The 19,638-nt window shown below is 42.2% G+C and overlaps 1 protein-coding gene across 4 annotated transcripts in view; it reads left to right on the top strand.

Annotated features, from left to right (window-relative positions):
- The first annotated feature begins 2,608 nt into the window (after nucleotides 1-2,608).
- Nucleotides 2,609-19,638, top strand: part of ABLIM1 (actin binding LIM protein 1) — a 353,493-nt gene continuing 336,463 nt past the window's right edge. For 3 of the 4 annotated variants that reach the window (XM_030941227.1, XM_030941226.1, XM_030941231.1), the window contains exon 1: nucleotides 2,609-2,846. In XM_030941227.1, coding sequence (XP_030797087.1) covers nucleotides 2,834-2,846 — 13 coding nt within the window. In that variant the 5' untranslated portion in view covers nucleotides 2,609-2,833. The remainder of the gene's footprint in view (nucleotides 2,847-19,638) is intronic. The other variant, XM_030941221.1, reaches the window with a different exon arrangement.

The raw sequence follows: 19,638 nt of genomic DNA, 5'->3' as shown, positions 1-19,638 counted from the left end.
CCGTCTCTACTAAAAATACAAAAATTAGCCAGGTGGTGGCACGTGCCTGTGATCCCAGCTACTCGGGAGGCTGAGACATAAGAGTTGCTTGAGCACAGGAGGTGAAGGTTGCAGTGAGTCGAGATGGCATCACTGCACTCCAACCTGGGTGATAGAGCAAGACTCTGTCTCAAGCAAACAAATAAATAAATATTAAAAAGAAGGCACACAATTCTGGGACCTCTCTATCTTACTAGTATGACATCTGACATAACATATGCTCTGTATACTTCCAGAACAAATTCAACAAGACTGCCCAAGTCCCTGATTTCAAGGAGATTTGGGGAGATAGAAAAGACTTAAAACAAAACCATTAAAGAGCAACACAAAGCAGTGTATTAAGTAAAAACAGGTGATTCTGAAAGTACATGCCACAGAAGTTGATTGAATGAAATCAATGTGGGTCAAGGTAAAAGGAGAACCTTTCACAAGATGTTATAAGAGTTAATTTGGGTGGGGAGGAGGGCATTGGGGAAGAAAAATGAGAATGAGTAAAGGCAGGGAGGCAGGAAACATATTATCTTGTTGAGAAACAGAGGGAAAAGTAGTCTGTCTACAGTAAAATGTTTGAGTAAGGAGTAGCTAAAGATGGCATTGGCAAGGTAGGAGAGCATAGATTATGAAAGATCTTAAAATTTCAGTGAACTTCAAGCTTTATGCGGGCATAGATCATGTCTTGTTCACCATTGTAACTCTAGTATCTGCCCCAGAGACTGGTACATAGTATGTGTTCAATAAAATTTTGCTGGATGAATTAATTGCTTGGATGAAGACACTTTGAAATGTTGAGTCTGTATCTGGAGATCAGTGAGGACCCACTAGAGGTTTTGGAGTATAACCTCATAGTAGAACATGAACTATGTCATGTTATAAATAGAAAAATTATTCTCAAGGTAATAGGTAAAATAAACCTGGGAGGTGGGTGGTAGGGAGGTGGTGGAGGCTGGAGGCTGGAGGCTGGATGTAGGCAGGGCAACCAGGCTTTCCTGTGATCATGCTTTAGCTAAGAAAGGTTAAGCATGGAATGAGGATAGTGGGAGAGGAGAGTTGTTTTGAGACTAAAGCAACTGAATTGTGATTCACTGGCAAGTTTTCTGCCTAAAAGACAGTGAAAGGGATGTTGTCAAGATGGATAAATAATGAGTTGATTTTTGTAGTTGGCATTTGAATCTGAGAATTTCTATTCCCATTACAAATCTTTTTTCTAGTATTTCCTTTCCCACATGATCATTTGGTTGGGTTTTTTTCAACAATGCTCAATTATCCATCAATTATTTTTTCTGAAAGAATTACGTTCACCTATTTTTTAATATTTCTGAATTGTCAGAACTATTATACAATTCCCACCACATCAGGATGGATTTAGGCAGTGCCAACGAAGAAAATAACTAGAACATCTCTTTCTTTTCTTTCTTTCCTTCCTTCCTTCCTTCCTTCCTTCCTTCCTTCCTTCCTTCCTTCCTTCCTTCCTTCCTTCCTTCCTTCCTTCCTTCCTTCCTTCCTTCCTTCCTTCCTTCCCCCTCCCTCCCTCCCTCCCTCCCTCCCTCCCTCCTTCCTTCCTTCCTTCCTTCCTTCCTTCCTTGAGATGGAGTCTTGTTCTGTCACCTCAAGCGATTCTCGTACCTCAACCTCCCGAGTAGCTGGGATTACAAGCGCCGGTCACCAAGCTCTGCTAATTTGCTTTTTTTGAGTAGAGACAGTGTTTCACCATGTTGGCCAGGCTGGTTTCGAACTCCTGACCTCAAGTGATCCGTCCGCCTCAGCCTCCCAAAGTGCTGGGATTACATGAGTGAGCCACCACACCCAGCCACCGAACATCTGTTTTGAGAGTGCACAGAGGAAGAGGGGACAGGGCGTGAGAGTGGAATCCCACCTTTTTAGTTAGAATTTCTGGATCTGGTGGCTTTTTATTATGTTGCTTATTAGCATGAAGCCCTAGTTGATAAACCTCCAGGGCACTAAGAGGTTTTTCATGTATTTTCTCCTTTTTATCCTGACACATAGAAAAAGTGGATTTGTTCAGAGTGGTCACCAGCCCGGCCCAGCCCCAACTCTTCAGAGTTGATGCAGTAAAATCAAGTGTACGCACAGACCTCCCTTGAGTGTCTGTTGGCTCAAGACCCGGTGCTGGCTGGATGGGGGGACCCTGACGCCCAGCGCTGACTCGAGGGTCGCTGGAGGAAAAGTCCCGCCCCATCCCACCCCTCCCACAGGCTTTCCGAGAGCCCGGCCGACTCGGAGGGGCTGGTGGGTCGGTCCCCGAGTGTGGACTGCGGGCTGAGCCCCCTCAGACGACCGTGGTCTTCGCTGTCCTGTCAAGGGCATCACTTAGGGGAAGGAACGAACAGCCCTTTCTTGCTTTCTCTCTCTGGGACCAAAGCAGAGAGCTGGAGAGCCATTCGGAGCACCCACGTTATTTTTCCTCTTATTAAGAAGCCGGCCGGGGAGAGGGGAGGACGCAGACCCTCGTTCCTCGGGGACAGAGCCCCGCCCGGCGCCGCGGCAGGGCGGCTGGACCCGGGTGGGCCCCGGCGGCTCGGGGCGGGGGAGGCGCGCCCCGCCCAGCGCGGCCGCGGGTGTTAGCGTTGCCGCGCCCGGCGGGTCTCCGCGGCCGCTGCGTCCCCGCCCGTCGGCCTTGCGGCGCGGAGCGGGCGGCCAGGTGTCCTGCGGGCGGCGTCCCCGCACCGCGAGCCGGAGGGCGCCGGGGCCGGGCGGGCGCTCCGGGGCTGCCTTCCTCCCCGCGTCCTGCGGGGCTGTCCAACGCCTTCCAGCTGCGGCTCCCGCTGCCTGCACCATGTCAGCCAGAGGTGAGTGGGGACCAGGTGGGCACCGTCCACGGACCCCGGCGGGCCGAACAGGTGCGGGAGGGCGGAGGGGGCTGCGACAGCCGCGCCGGCCCCAGCCCGGCCTGAAACTTTGGCAGCGGATCCCCGGGCTCCGGGCTGCCGGGGGCCGGGGGCCGGGGGCCGGGGGCCGGGGAAGGAAGCCCTCGTCCTTGACCTTGATCCCCGGATGTGGGCAAGCCCAAGGGCCAAGGTCGGCGCCCGGCTCACCTGTGCCCGCCGCGCGTCTGGTCTGGGAGGCGTGGGGGATGGGCTCGCGCTGGCTGCCCTGCCGGGATCTGTGGAAGGGCTGGCCAGGAGGGAGGAAGAGGTAATTTTTCCTCCTTTCTAGTTACCATTTTGCAGCTCGGCTATGGAAGAAATCCAGGGCTTGATGCAGCACGATTTAAAGCTGCAGTGCTTACACCTCATTAAAAAAAAAAAAAAAAGTAAATTCCCCACCTGTGCTCCCCTCTGCATGAATCTCCCCTTTCACTCCCCACCCAGTTTCTTTCTGGAGTAAAACAATTACTGCAGGTGAAATGGGTGGAAGAAAAAAAAATCAGAATTGCTTTTCAGGCAAGAATAAAGGGAATGTATTTCTTGCCATCTGGAGCCAGCGACGATGCTGGGGAGAGCGGGTTAGTCATAGCTCAGTGACTGCTAGTATGAGTGAAATATTAAAGAGATCAAGTCATTGTGCAGCTTGCGAGCAATTAAAATGAAGTGAATTGGTTGCTTTGCCATAAGCATTTAAGGAAAATATTGATTATTTTTAGAAAGTGTATTTACAAAGCAGTAAGTGCCACCCCTTTTGATACCCTGAAGGCAACCTGTAAGAGGAGTTGCAGAGTTTATTGTTTGTTTGTTTTTTTAACTCCGAAGCTTTAACCCTGCTTTTTGGAAGGAGTTTAGGAATTTGATAACATGTGTTGGATAATTAAGCGCTGCTTTTCAGAGTTCATCCTGGGGCATATAATATAGACTAACGTAATCTCTATCCAGAATGTTTTAATTCCTTTTCAAGCAATCTGATCTTTGTTGATGATTGCTCTGGCCATATGGTTGGTTGGATCTGTACCTAGAAATGGGGTGGAAAGGGCTTGGTGGAATGACAGAATTTATATTGTAGATACCAGGATACAGAGGTGATATAGGGCTCTGAGATACTACCTGCCTATTCATGCCTAATTATTCAGGTATATTAGAGAAAGAAAAAAGAGCATGGAACAGCTAACACCATAAGGGACTTGGTGTGTATATGGATGGAATCAGAACAATCTCTGAACTATGTTCTAAGACTGAGGCTTTGGGTGCTGACCACTGTCCAAAGTACCACAAGGAACATATGGAGAATATCTCTTATAAGTTGTAAATCTCTCTGAGGTCAGAGTCCATTTCTGATTCAGCTTTAAAGCACCCAAAACTCTTAGTGCAGAACCTTGCACACTGTGGGGGCCAAGTAACTATGGGGAATCTTGGTATGCCCTAGGAAGCATCAAATTCGTTAGGCCGTCACACCAATTTCATTTAGTCTCTGGCCCCTCCTATTCCAGGGTCTCTGGGGTTTATCTGAGAATGCAAAATGAAGATGACCCCAGAGATTCCGAGGGGCCCTAAGCCCTGGAATGGGGCTGAGTTCTCAAACATTTCTTCTTCAACCCAGTTTCAAGCAGGATGTTTTGGAGTCAGCTATAGACATTTCACTCGGTTGTCTTATTGTTGGTAATCTTGCACTTAACAGTTTAAAGTCTGACTAATCTAGTAGAGAGAAAAATACCTATAATAATAAATATCAGTTATTGTATGTTTATTATGTGTCAGGTACTTTACATGTATTACATCATTTAATCCTCACAATGACTCAATCAAGTAGATATTGTTATTACCTCGCCATTTTACAGATGAAGGAATTGAGGTTTTGAGAGATTATAAAGTTTGCCTGAGCTAAACTTGGTAAATGGCAGATCCTGATTTCTGCCTAAGTCTGTCTGATTCTGATCACATCCACTTTATTTTACTACTTCTGTTATTAGTCCTTCAAATATTGTAATAGACATCGCAATCATTGATTTGCTAAGAAGAGAGAGAGAATGGCCTAGACATGACATTTAAAGGAAATAGCCTTGGTAAGTAACTTGGAATTTCCAATACATTTAGAAACATCTTGGTGGGCATTTGGTACTGACAAAGTGTGGAAAACAAGGCCACTGTTTTCTTACTAGATGTTGTTAATTTGATACTCCTAGTTTTTTTCTTCCTTTTTCAGTGTTGAGAACCAGAACTTCCTAGATATTACTAAAGACTGAGGATTTTAAGTATCTTTTTATGCAGCACTTTTATTTATGTGAATTTGAAAAAAATTCTAAAAGATTAGTAGAGTGCTTAGTAGTTACTGAGTTGAGTTTGTCTAGAAAAGTGTGTATTTTTGTCATTAATTTTTATAAAAGATTTCAAAACTGTAGGCTTCACTATGGTGTTCCAATTCAGTTATCTGCTCTTGTCTGTACTCCTGGAGATAAGCTTATAGGACCAGAAACTTAATGTGTCTACTTAAGTACCTAATTTATCAATAGGAAGTTCTTTAGACCCTTGGAAAGATAAATGCTCTTGATTTTTAAAATGATCTCTGCTTATTTCTAATATCTAGGCTTGTAGGTTATGGTAGGATTAGAATTTTCTTTTTTTTTTAAGTTGTAAACACTGGGCGCAGTGTCACACCTGTAATCCTATCACTTTGGGAGGCTGAGGTGGGTGGATCACGAGGTTAGGAGTTTGAGACCAGCCTGGCCAATATGGTGAAACCCCGTCTCTACTAAAAATACAAAAATTACCTGAGCATGGTGGCACATGCCTGTAGTCCCAGTTACTCAAGAGACTGAGACAGGAGAATAGCTTGAGGTGGAGGTTACAGTGAGCTGAGATTGTGCCAGACAGAGCAAGACTCCGTCTCAAAAAAAAAAAAAAAGAAAAGAAAAAAGGTGAAAACAGCCCCCCTTAAGGGGCTACAGAAGTCAGTCCCATTTGCTTGACTTACTTGTCCTTGTGTCTCAGGTGTGCTCTCTGCCTGCTTGTGAGTTTCCCCTGTTCAAGCCTTTGGTGGAATCATGTGTTTGGGGGCCTTGAGGGAGGTCAGCTGCACTAGACTGCTGCCCATGGCCTGGGCAGGACATTTCCCAGCAAGGGCCAGAGGAGTTACTGTGTTTTCAGTCTGAATCGAATGTCAGAGCCAGCCAGCAGGGCTTCATCCTCTTGGGGACAACTCTGCTTAAGAGATTAGTTCCTGGATAACTTGCTTATATTTTTTTAATTAAATGTCCCTGGTTGGTTTTAAAAAAAGAAAATAAAACAATGAAATCAGTTGGCCGGGTGTGGTGGCTCACACCTGTAATCCCAGCACTTTGGGAGGCTGAAGCGGATGGATCACTTGAGGCCAGGAGTTCAACAGCAGCCTGGCCAACGTGGTGAAACCTCATCACTCTTAAAAATACAAAAGTTAGCAGGGCATGGTGGCGGCTGAGGCATGAGAATCGCTGAGATTGCACTTTGCACTCCAGCTTGGGTGACAGACTGAGACTCTATCACAAACAAACAAAGAAACAAACAAATCAATTGACTCTCATAAGAAAAGCAACTTTATTTTTAAAAATTTTAAGAGAAAAGTATTAAAATTCAGTTCACTATTCAAACTAACAATCAAAAGCATTCTTTAATTTTATGATAGAGCAAGCTAAGACATTCCCAACTTGTGGTATTTTAGGATACTCTGATCAAAGACTTGTAACTTGGTGTTGTATTTTTCCACTGGAGACCAAAATGGATCCATTATATTTTGATTTTTGAATTACCAGCTAGAGGAAATTATAACACATAGAATAGAGTTTCCACACCTGGGGAGGATTGTCTAGGCAGCCTTTTAAAAATATAGATTCCCAGGCCTCATTCCAGATTTAATGGTTCCTAAACACTAAAGGTAGAGTCCCAAAATACGTGAAAAGTGATTCTAAGGACCATTAGATTACAGTGGAGTCCCATTATGGCAGGATCACAAGATTCATCTGGAGTATTTATCAAAGGTACTGATACCAAGCCTCTGCTTCAGATCTACTAAATCAGAATATTCAGGTTAGGCCTGGTCATCTGCATTTTTAATAAGCCCCAGTTAATTCTTATGTACAGGCAGACTTGGGAACCATTGAATTAGAGCTTATTTTCTCTAATGCAGGGTCTGGATCATCCTGCAAGCTTTCAAAAAAACTATTTTTAAGTTATAAAAGTAATATATTAAAATCCACTCTCAGGTTGGGCGCATTGGCTCATGCCTCTAATCCCAGCACTTTGGGAGACCAAGGCAGCTTGAAGTCAGGAGTTCAAGACCCCCGTGGCCAACATGGCGAAACCCCATCTGTACTAAAAAAAAAAAAAAAAGTACAAACTTTAGGCAGGCATGGCTTCACACACTTGTAGTCCCAGCTACCTGGAGGCTGAGGTAGGAGAATTTCTTGAACCTGGGATGCAGATGTTGCAGTGAGTCAAGAACATGCCACTGCACTCCAGCCTGGACAACTGTCTCAAAAAAAATAAAAAATTCACTATCAATGTATTAATACAACAGAACTATGTTAACTTACCTATCTATTAAAATATTAAATTATAAATTAATATAGTATATTTAAATTCAAATAGGCTGGAATTATATAAAGTTAAAAATGAAAATCTCCTATTTTCTTTTCTTTTCTTTTCTTTTTTTTTTTTTTTGAGATGGAGTCTTGCTCTGTCACCCAGGCTGGAATGCAGTGGCCGGATCTCAGCTCACTGCAAACTCCGCCTCCCGGGTTTACACCATTCTCCTGCCTCAGCCTCCCGAGTAGCTGGGACTATATGCGCCCGCCACCTCGCCCAGCTAGTTTTTTGTATTTTTAGTAGAGATGGGATTTCACCATGTTAGCCAGGATGGTCTCGATCTCCTGACCTCGTGATCTGCCCGTCTCGGCCTCCCAAAGTGCTGGGATTACAGGCTTGAGCCACCGCGCCCAGCGAAAATCTCCTATTTTCTTCCTTCCTATCAAATCCTTAGAATTAATGGCAAATAGTGCATCCTGTATACCCATCCAGACAATTTATCTCTGGTTAGCTTTTGGTCCAGTTCAATAAATAGTAAATGCATATACCATGCAATACACATGCAGAAAACAAGCACTTTACAAAGAAGCAATCACTCGATGAAACTGCTGGCTTTTCAGAAGCTTGAGTCATGATGAAAAAGGCCCAGGAGTGTGTGGATAGATTCCATTGCCCTGGCAGGGAAATAAGTCACGTATGCTGTCGAAATCTTAGACCAGTTTTGTTAACTTTGTTTTCAAAACTTCCACAAAACTGGAAGCAACCTGACTGTTCATCCACTGGGGGAATGAGTGACTAGATTGTGGTGCATACATGTGGACTATTACACAGTTATTAGAAAGAGTGAGTGAGGCCCATATGCATTGGTCTGGAGGGGTGGCCATGATACATTGTTAAGTGAAAAGAGTGTGTTTTAGAATAAAATCTATGTCATATATGATCCCAGTTTTGTAAATTGAGAAAAACCCCTATCTGTGCATATGTGTGTGTTCCATGAGCAGAGAAAAAAATCATAGAACAGTACACAACAAGCATTTAACAGTGGCTACCTCAAAGGTAAGGGCCAGGAGGGAAGGTGGTTGGCTTTTCTTTGGCTATATCTTTACGTTGTTTGGTAGTAAGTAATAACAGCTTTAACAGATTAAATAGTGATCTGGGGGCCATTTTTCTGGCCTGTATCAACTACAGTTTCTCCTGTCTTTGAGTTACAGGACTCCCAAGAAGTTTATTAAATCAAGGAAAGGAGAAACTATCTTTGAAAGCCAAGTTAAGCCATTATTAGTTTTAGAGAAAAATCCAATAAAGGGAAAAATGTCCACTTAATCCCTACTCATTCATTTCACTTATTGGAGTCAGAGACGTAGATTTTTATTCATTTATCTGATGAACATTTATTGAATACTTGTTACATGCCGGCAATTAGTTAATAGGGCCCAGTATATACCCTCAAGGAGCTCACAGTTTTATGGGGAAGACAAATACACACATATTTATAAAAGGATATCCTGAGTGCAGAGAGAGAGAGAGAGCACATATGGGATAGAGAGAGAATTATGGTAATACCAAAGAGTGGCATCGAGTTAGCTGTGGGCGTGGCAACCATATCAGGTGAGGCTTCTTAAAGAAAGTAGAGTTGTTTTCTTGGAGAATGAGTTGGACTTAGCCAGGTAAAAAAGAATAGGATGGAGGGAAGGCCTTTCCAAGGAAAAGGGTATGAAAAGAAGTAGCATGGTGAGCACTGAACCTAGGAAGCCTGTTGCTGCCAGATGACATGTTTTTCAGGGAGAGGAGAACCAGCTCTCAGTGGAGTTGGGAGGTGGAGAGGGCACTTGGGGGAAAGGCTGAGGATGTAGGGATTTTCACTGACAAGGGCTTGCAGTTCCAGAGCACAGTGGAAGCTTGTCAGTGGTGAGAGATGTGCAGCAGGAGGGAAGAAACAGGGCAGAAAGGGATGAGAAGGGAGAGGAGGCTGTCCTTCCCATGGCTGAGATTGCAGGAATGAGAGAGATGGTTGCGCATGACAAGTTTGAAATGTCCTAACTTTGGCATGAGGAATTTGGTTGCAGACTGAGCCGAGAGCCTGGGCAGTATCAAGCTAGGGCAGAGAGGTGATAGGGGCTGCCATCTGCTTCCTCGAGTAGCAGCAAAGCCCTCTGCTAAACATGGCTTATTCATGGGGTTAGGGCCAAGGTTAGAATGTAGGCAGAGGGACAATAGGGATCAACCACACTTATTATTATTATTATTATTATTTTGGCCAATTTCTTGAGCTTTGACGCCTATAGCAGGGCTTAAAATATATTTGCTAGTTGATAAATGGGCGACTTCTCCTTCATTTCATCTTTCTTCTCTCTTACTTCTGCCCACCACTCTGGGCCTCTTGTCCCAAGCATCACTCTAGCTTTATCAGTTTCTTTCATGGTGATGTTGTAAAGATTAGTGCACTAAGAGTTCTTATTTGATGTGATCTGGGGGCCATTTTTCTGGCCTGTATCAACTACAGTTTCTCCTTTCTTTGAGTTACAGGACTCCCAAGAAGTTTATTAAATCGAGGAAAGGAGAAACTATCTTTGAAAGCCAAGTTTAGCCATTATTAGTGTTAGTATTTAATATCAAAACAGCAAAACACTACATTTCCTGGAAGTTCTTTTTTGCATTTAAAATAAATGGTTCTGATTCAATAAACAGATTTCTTTTTTACATGAGAGAGATCATTTTGGACATCAATATCTCACATGTGGGAGTGTCATATGTTTCAGCAAAGATTTTCAGAAGGTTGAATTGTTCCCACATTGTATCTGTGAACTGCAATATGTTTTGTTTTTTTTCTTCATTTTTGGGAACTTGTGTAGACAAGCTTGAGTTAATCACACTTCTCAGGTAATGGTTTACTGTAATTGTCAGTCCATCAGGCCCTACTGTGGTCTAATATATTGATTATTTTATCCCCATTATTTAATTTCATTACCTTTTCACCATAGGCAACTATTCTTATACATTTGATATATGTATCCTTGAATTTGTAGTAAAACCAATTCTTAGACCAGTTCTTGAGCTGTAAGCACTAAGTCTCTGTGTGTGTGTGTCAAGGAGAAATTTTCTTCTTATTGAGAATGGAATAGAAGGCAGTGGAGCCATAATTTATGTCAGATATAAAAGAGATTTGACAATTAAGAAAAGATACGCTTTCTTGCTTCCCTCCTCCCCGAAAGAGAACTGGCAACCATATATCTGAAAATATCTTAACAGCAAGCAAGACAACAATATAATAGACAGTGCTGAATTCTTAATCTGTCACCCTTTCTCACCGAGATTCAATCAGCTAGTATTTATTGAACCTCTCCCCTGCAGCATCCAGATTAATTTAAAATCCTGTCTATTCCTGAGCTGAGGATGCTAATATACTAGTTAATGAAGTCGTTTAACAAATAGTTATTGAGCCCTCTGCAGTAAGGATTGTCATGGTTATGGGGTGGAAAAATATTAAAGGACATTAGAATTTGTGGTTAATTGAGGTTGGGACAAACGGGCTGATCGACATTTATGGCTCACATTTAAGTATGTATTTACATAACTATATAAGTTGTAATTCCACCTGGGATACTTCTATCTAGGACAAATGTTAAACCTGCTGGGATGTTGGGACAATCGGTGTATACTGGGGCTATCCTAGGCAAATTGAGACTGTGGACTTTCTAACTGGTAGTGTTTCTAGCCAGCATGCCTTATGGTGTCACTGTATTCCTTGGCCTTAAAAGATCGACTTTTGATTGATAGCTGAATATCTGCCCCAGTATTAGCTACTTTGTAGATTATCTACCTCAAAATGTAAACTTAAATCTTGGGCTGCCTATTTCCTCCTCTTCAATCCAGCACATTTTGGGACTATTTTCCCAAATGGCAAGTTGGTATGCTGAGGTATCATTGCTATCAGAGACTAACAACATTTAGCATAAAGTTAAATCAAAATAAAATTTTAGAATATTTGCTTTTTATTTTTGAGGTAATTCACATGATGATTTTATTCTGTTGGGTTAAATTATCCAGAGACAACTATCATGGGAAGGAAATGCTTAGTGCCTTTGGGACCTTCATCGTCATGGGAATGGCTCTAGTTTTTCTGGTTAATATAGTTTCATATAAGCTTTAAAATGTTTAGTTCGGTTTACCTGTAGTTATCTTTGGACTCACAACCTACTTGATTTTGTGCCAGTGTGCTAGAGATTTATCTTTTCTAGCATATTGTATGATTTTAATGGGAAAATTATCTAATTTGCATTTACCACTATAAGGAAATTGCCCATTAAAAAATCGGTTTTGGATGGTAAATCCTTATTTAGTAGATGAACCTATAAAAGCCTTTGTATTATTGAACCCTGCATTAAAATAAAAATGAAAGCAGGAGTTGTGGGTCAAGCATGCAAAAATGATTTGCTGAATGATTGGAGATCATGTTGTTTTAGTCCTTTGTTAGATAATTTTTATAGGCTTGCTTGTAGGAGGAAGAGCTGAACATGCATAATTATTATTATTCGTGTTTTAAATAAACACAATTAGTCCCTTCTTCCGTATGGTGTGTTCTTTCTCCAGCTCTTTAACATTATTACTTTTGAGAATAATATTAGATGATATATGTATAAATGGAGAAACTGTGTTAGGGTCAATTTTTAAATAGTTTTTCCTGAAGAAAATATCATGTAATGTATTTTTACTTTAGACTGTGTCCAGGGTCTTTACTGATACTTTTCTTTCTCAACTTATTGGGGATTCATTTAAAAAACATCCACAACAGGGAAGCCACCAGAGAACTGAATGGTAACAATGAAGGGAAATGAGGACAATGAGGTAAACAGCTATTTCTGGCTTTCAGCTCCAAATAGGAATGAACAGAAGGAGAGGAGTCCCAGAGTCTGGGGGAAGGAGGGAGGGGACAGAGGCGTAATTTTTAAAAGTCAAAAAAAATGTAGAAAAGAGGTTTGGGGTTGGCAATCTCTAATGGATTCCAGGAAGAATTTTTTTGTTCGTGTTGTTCTGTGTAAAACAAAGGAATCTTTATTTTGAATCACTTAAGCATTGGGTGAGTAATGAGCATGGGCATCAGGGATGGGTGAGTTTTTTTCACCAGTTCCTTGTGACTACTTATTTTAGGAGAATCTATTCTGTGGCTAGATGCTTTATATAAACTGTAGAATTGTAGTTGGCAAGAATGTATTCATTTCTTCAGTTATTCCAAAAGTATGAGTTGAACACCTACTAAGTGGTCTAGGTGTTGGAGTGTGATGACCACTTACCATATAAACATATTATAGGTGGTGTAAAGTACTGTGAAAAAATAAAAAAAAGTAGAATGGAGAATATTAGAGAGGTGAGAGGGTGGGGAAGGTGCTATTGCATATGGGGCAATAATGGAAGGCCTCTTTGATAAAGCAACATTTCAGCAGAGACCTGAAGGAAGTGAGGGATCACGAAGATATCTGGTAAAGAGTTTTTTAGGCAGTGAGATGAGCAATTCCAGGGCCCTGAGAGCTGTCAGGTCCAGCAGGCAGGCTTGTGTGGCTGGATCCGAGAGGACGGGAGAGGAATGGAGATGAAGTCAGAGAGGTAGTTGGGGGAAGGAGGGTGTCCAGTTGGTCCTTGAGACTGCTGTGATGATTTGAGTTCTTCCCTGAGTTAGATTGAGTGAATTAGGTGAAAGTTCTGAGCAGAGTTGTGACATGATTTGATGTAGTTTAAAAGGATCATTCAGTCAACATGTAGATGGTAAGGCAAGGGTGGAAGCAAGAAGACCAGTTAGGAGGCTCCTGTCATGGTCAAGATAAGAGAAGATGGTGGCTTGGACCAAATGTGAGGAGAGCAGGTGCTGAGAAGTTATTGGATTCTGGAAATGTTTCTAAAGAATTGCTTAGAAAACTTGCTGATGAGTTGGCAACATGAAGTAGAAGAAAGAGGGGAATCTTAGATCTCTCCAATTCTTTCAGCAACTGGGAGGATAGTATGTCATTTCTTGCAATGAGGAAGAGCATAGAAGGGGCAGGTTTGGGGAGGAAATCAAGTATTTTGGATATTTGAAATGTGTCTTAGCCTTCTATGAAAATATTTATTATGCCTATTTTACAGATAGAGAAAATGAGACATAGAGAAATGAAGAAACTTGCCTGAGATCATCATCTAGCTAATAAGTGGTTGACCCAGGATTTAAATTCAGGTCTTGTTCATGCCAGAGGATGCTCTATTTACTGTTACAATGCTGCCTCTTTACATTCAGCTGAAATACATACCAGGAAAAGAATGTATCTATTTTTCATTTCTTAATTATTTATGGTTCCTCATTATGCGATAATTTTCTGCATTTTTAAACATGGCTTATGTTTAAGGAAGAAAAAATAAACCATAATCACATTGTTCCAAATTCTACCATTTATCAACATTATCATTGTTAGCACTGCAAAAGCACTACTGAAATATGAAGAAGCATACTCTATGATTATGGCACTGAGTGCTTGGTATGAGCCAGGCTCAGGGCTCCTTTCTTTCTAGAGTTCCCAGCGTAATGACCTGTCTGCAGAAGTTGCACTACAACGTGACCAGTGGCATGATGGTGTTACACACAAGATGTTCAGGAGATCAGAGGAAGGATACTGGTGCATCCTGATTGGATATGGGGCCAAGGAAGACTGTACAAAGCAAGTGATATTTGAATAGGGCCTTGAAGAACAAGTGGAATTTGCCAAATGGAGAAGTGATTGAAAAGTATTCTAAGCACAGGAAATGGTGCTTGGAATTTTTAGAATTTATAAAATGGTAATTAAACATATTAAACATTAAGAGTAAGACATCTGAAGTTAAATGTAGCATGCAGACACAGTATGAGGAAAAATTTTTAAACTCTACTGAGAAACATAAAAGATTTAAGTCATTGGAGAGACATACTAGGCTCTTGGATAATAAGACACAATATTGTAAAAATGTTCATCTCCCCTAAGTCTCGGCATAAAAGAAATAAAATTGCAGTTAAAATGGCAACAAGGTCTGTTTTAGGGACATGGCAAATTTAGACTATTATTCATTTTGCAAAATGAAATATATGAAATCCAAAAACAAAGGAAGTGTACAGACCTACCAGATCTTAAAATGCAATATGAAACTATATTAGTTAAAAGAGTTTAGTGTTGGAAAAAATTAGACAGAGTGATGTCTAGTTACAGTATAGTGAGCAAATGTGTATAGGGTTTATTTATAGTAAAGGTAACATTTAAAAATCAGTGCGAGAAGAAAGATCCCCAGTAATTGATGTTGGAGCAACTAGCTAACTATTCAGAAAAGATAAATCTAGATCCTTTTCTTATTTCTTTTAGAACACACACACACACACAATTCCTATGGATTAAGTAATTAAGTATAAAATAAATGAAATAGAAATCCTAGAAAAAAATTGGTGAATTTATAACTGAGAGTGTCCCAACCCTCTAAACAGGATACAAAGCCTGAAAGTCATGAAATAAAAAGTAGATACATTTAACTATGCAAAAATAAGACTTCTATGTGGTTAAAAAAATACCATTTTCAGCATTCTGGCTTGTGATTCTCACAAGGCCCCAGCAGAGCTGGCTTGAACCTGGCCACCTGCCCCAGGACAGTTAAGTCAGCAAATAACAGGGCGGAGCCAGAGACAGGTGTGGGATACAACTAAGGTGCCTTCGGAAAGCTTGGCAGATAATTGGACCGATAGCGTCATGGCTTACCTGAGGTCCTCACTGAAGTTTTACTCTCTGCACAAAACAGGCTAGACAAGTACAGAGGATGGTGTTCATTCATTCATTCCACAAATGCATAGAGCTTTTATTATTATTAGTTTTCATTCCACAAATGGGAGAGCTTTTAGCACCATATGCAAGGGGCACAGGAATGAGAAAGGTATAGTCCCTGCCTCAGAGGCCATACTGGACCTCCGCTTGGTATCTGGAATATTCAGAATTGGAAGGCCATAGTCACTCCTGTTTTTTTCCAGCCTTCTAGAACATCAGTCCCCAACCTTTTCACACCGGGGACTGGTTTCGTGGAAGACAGTTTTTCCATGCACTGGGGTTGGGGAGGAATGGTTTCAGGATGAAACTGTCCCGCCTCAGAAGATCATCAGGCATTAGATGTTCATAAGGAGCCCAAGCTAGATCCCTCGCATGCACAGTTCACGGTAGGCTTCGCGTTCCCATGAGAATCTGTTGCCGCTGATCTGACAGGACGTGGTGCTCAGATGGTAATGCTCGCTTGCCTGCTGCTCACCTGCTGCTGTGTGGCCCAGTTCCTAACGGGCCATGGACTGGCACCAGTCCGTGGCCCAGAGGCTGGGAACCCCTGTTCTAGAACATTCACACTCCTTAGGATAGTCTGGTCTGCGGTTTTTGGACAGTTACAGGCACAACACGCAGTTCTTAGTCATTTGCTGTCACCACTCAGGAATGACACTGTCAGACCTTTACCATAGGGAAAAAAGGGGATGCAGTGAGTGTGCTCTGCTCCTGGAAACTTGAGATGGACTGCCTGCTGGAAAGGAGGGTAAAGAATCACTCCCGCTGGTCTAGACCTGACAGCTTAATTAACTCGTTTATCTCAACCTTTTCTCTTTTCATAGCAAAGCTGCCTACAGTGATAAACACTAAAAGAAGGGTATTTATGTGCTGGTGTTCAGAACATTTGATTGAAGTGAGCATTTTTATTAGTGTTTCTTGGAGATTAGCCTGCCCTGGTTCTCTGAATTCCTTTGATTACATCAGAGCCTTGCTTTGTAGGCAACCTTTGCCCCGATTCACTGCTGATAAACACACTTTGTACTTGGTCACTGGACTCTGTTCTTCCTCTGATAACTACTTTTCTTCCCACCCAAACTTTTTCACATTAGCATCCAACATACTGAACTGTAGGGAGACATCTGTCTAGGTGGCCCCAGCCACGTCTAGACTGCATTCTGTGAAGCCAGCGACCAAATATTAACTGTGTATTTCCAGATCCTTGTCCTGAAGTGGAGTAGATATTTAATGAGCAATTATTGAAAGAATTTGGAGGAGAAAGGTTGCCACCTAAGAAATTCACGGTTTGCTGGAGTAGACAGATTTATGCAAAGGGTGAAGGGGGTAGAATGGAAGGTGCAGTCTACAAATTTCTCAGTCCTTTTCAGTTGAATTCTACTAAGATAGACATGACCTAGAACCTCGTTTCCTTATAGGTTTGTGCTCTTAAAACTGACCAGAGGGCTGGGCGCAGTGGCTCAGCACTTTGGAAGGCCAAGGCAGGCAGATCACTTGAGGTCAGGAGTTTGAGACCAGCCTGGCCAACATGGTGAAACCCCGTCTCTACTAAAAGTACAAAAAACTTAGCCAGGCCTAGTGGCACGTGCCTATAGTCCCAGCTACTCGGGAGGCCGAGGCAGGAGAATCACTTGAACCTGGGAGGTCGAGGTTGCAGTGAGCCGAGATTGTGCCATTGCAATCCAGCCTTGGTGACAGAGCATGACTCCATCTCATCTCAAAAAAACAAAAAACAAAAAAACAGAAAAAAACAAAAACAAAAACAAACTGACCAGAGAAAGAGTTGTGTTTTTTTCAGCTTGGACAATGCGGGTTCTAACCTTGTTCATTGTGTTCCTTGGTGGGCTGGGTTCTTTATCCAAGTAGAAATTTATAATAAGCACAGTTAAAAAGTTTCTGGAGATTCCATATACAGAAAAGTTATATATACAATATAAGTAGAAAAGGAATCCATTTATCTACCTATAAAACTACTATCTCCTAACCCACCTACTGAAAAGAAAAAAAAACTGCTTTGCCTTTTCACATATATGTTGAGATCTTTCTATATTAGTATGTACAGACATCACTCATGTTATATGACTGCATAACGTTCAATCACATGGCTGTAGCATAGCTGATTTAATAGTCCCTTATTGATAGATACTTTGCTCATTTGTTCTTATAGATAATGCTGCACTGAATGTCTTTGTGCATATATCTTGAGGTTTTTAGAGCATAGCCATAAGTATTAGTCTATAATTTTTTTTTTTTTTTTTTTTTTTTTTTTGAGACGGAGTCTCGCTCTGTCGCCCAGGCTGGAGTGCAGTGGCTGGATCTCAGCTCACTGCAAGCTCTGCCTCCCGGGTTTACGCCATTCTCCTGCCTCAGCCTCCCGAGTAGCTGGGACTACAGGCGCCCGCCACCTCACCTGGCTAGTTTTTTGTATTTTTTTAGTAGAGACGGGGTTTCACCATGTTAGCCAGGATGGTCTCTATCTCCTGACCTCGTGATCTGCCCGCCTCGACCTCCCAAAGTGCTTGGATTACAGGCTTGAGCCACCGCGCCCAGCCTAGTCTATAATTTTTAATGAGCTTTACTGGTGGTTCAGAAATAATGAAAAGAGAGCATGGTGCACAGAATTCCTCAAACGCCCCTCTGTGGCTGTCTTGCCCTACGCTCTCTTCCTGTGTCATCTCCTGTTTTGCTCCCAAGTAGTCTCTGCCTTGCTAGGAGCAGCTTATTTCTCCAGTACTATAAAATGTTACAGATGATTCCTTTATTTCTACCAAGGGAGAGACCACTTCTATACCAGAGAAAAAAGAATATTGACTCCCCCTTACTTCATTTAAAGCCAACCTCATTGCCTGTTACAGGATTTTTTCCAGAATGATGGACAGCAAGAGGTCTATGGCTTTTAGGTCAAGACAATCACAAACTAGGCTGATGCTGATATATTTCCCAAAGGCTGGATTATTATTCACAGCCACTTGTTATCCTCAGTTAAAAAATGCAACCTGTTGCACACATATGTTGATTGCAGCACTATTCACAATAGCAAAGACATGGAATCAACCCAAATGCCCATCAATGATAGACTGGATAAAGAAAATGTGGTACACATATACCATGGAATACTATGCAGCCATAAAAAGGAATGAGATTATGTCCTTTTCAGGGACATGGATGGAGCTGGAAGCCATTATCCTCAGCAAACTAACTCAGGGACAGAAAACCAAACACTGCATGTTCTCACTTACAAGTGGGAGCTGAACAATGAGAACACATGGACACAGGGAGGGGAACAACATGCACTGGGGCCTCTTGGCAAGTTGGATTGGAGGAGGAAGAGCTTTAGGAAAAATAGCTAATGCATGCTGGGCTTAACACCTAGGTGATGGGTTGATAGGTGCAGCAAACCACTGTGGAGCACGTTTACCTATGTAACAAACCTGCACATCCTGCATGTTTACCCTGGAACTTAAAATGAAAATAAAAATAAATGAAACCTGAGAATTCATTCTTTTTAAGGTTGCATCCAAAGGTCCCTACTTAAAAATAATCAAAATAGCACATTCTCAACAGGGGCCAGTACATTCTAGTGGAAAGAGTTGGACAAGGAGTTAGGAGACTTGAGTTCTAGCTTGAGCTCTTCTCCCCAAGCTGTGTGGTCATGAACACACCATACAATAGAGTGTCCTCCGGGACCTCCTTTCCCCATCCCTAGTCCCCTCTATTCCTTAGGTGACCTCAGAAAACTCTTCCACTTACAAGACCTGGAACTAAAAATGAATTTCCAGATCAGATGACTCAATTTTACTTTGACTCAATTCCTGTAATGCTTCGTCTTGGCTGGAATTCCAGTAGACAGGAGAGAGACTGGCAGCCTCTTATGTAATGTTACTTGAGCAAAGGGGTTGGAGAAGGTGCTGGCTCCATCCTAATTCATGGCTCGAAGGTGTTGGGCTAAATTTCTGCTGTGTGATTAAAGGCACTCCTGATTCATTAGAAGAGTTGATGCAATTTCTAAGTAGCTTGCGATGGATTTGATATTCTCAAGCCAACGAAATGTGCATGAGTTTGTTTGTTGTATGCCTGTTTTTTTTTTTTTTTATTTTTTAGACGGAATCTCACTGTCGCCAGGCTGGATTGCAGTGGTGTAATCTTGGCTCACTGCAACCTCCACATCCCGCGTTCAAGTGACTCTCCTGTCTCAGCCTCCGGAGTAGCTGGGACTACAGGTGTGCACCACCACGCCCAGCTAATTTTTGTATTTTTGGTAGAGACGGGGTTTCACTATGTTGGCCAGGATGGTCTCAATCTCTTGACCTCATGATCTGCCACCTCAGTCTCCCAAAGTGTTATATGTCATT

Source organism: Rhinopithecus roxellana, chromosome 11 (assembly GCF_007565055.1).
Source record: "Rhinopithecus roxellana isolate Shanxi Qingling chromosome 11, ASM756505v1, whole genome shotgun sequence".
NCBI lineage: Eukaryota > Metazoa > Chordata > Mammalia > Primates > Cercopithecidae > Rhinopithecus > Rhinopithecus roxellana.
This window is presented reverse-complemented; position numbering and strand designations above follow the sequence as displayed.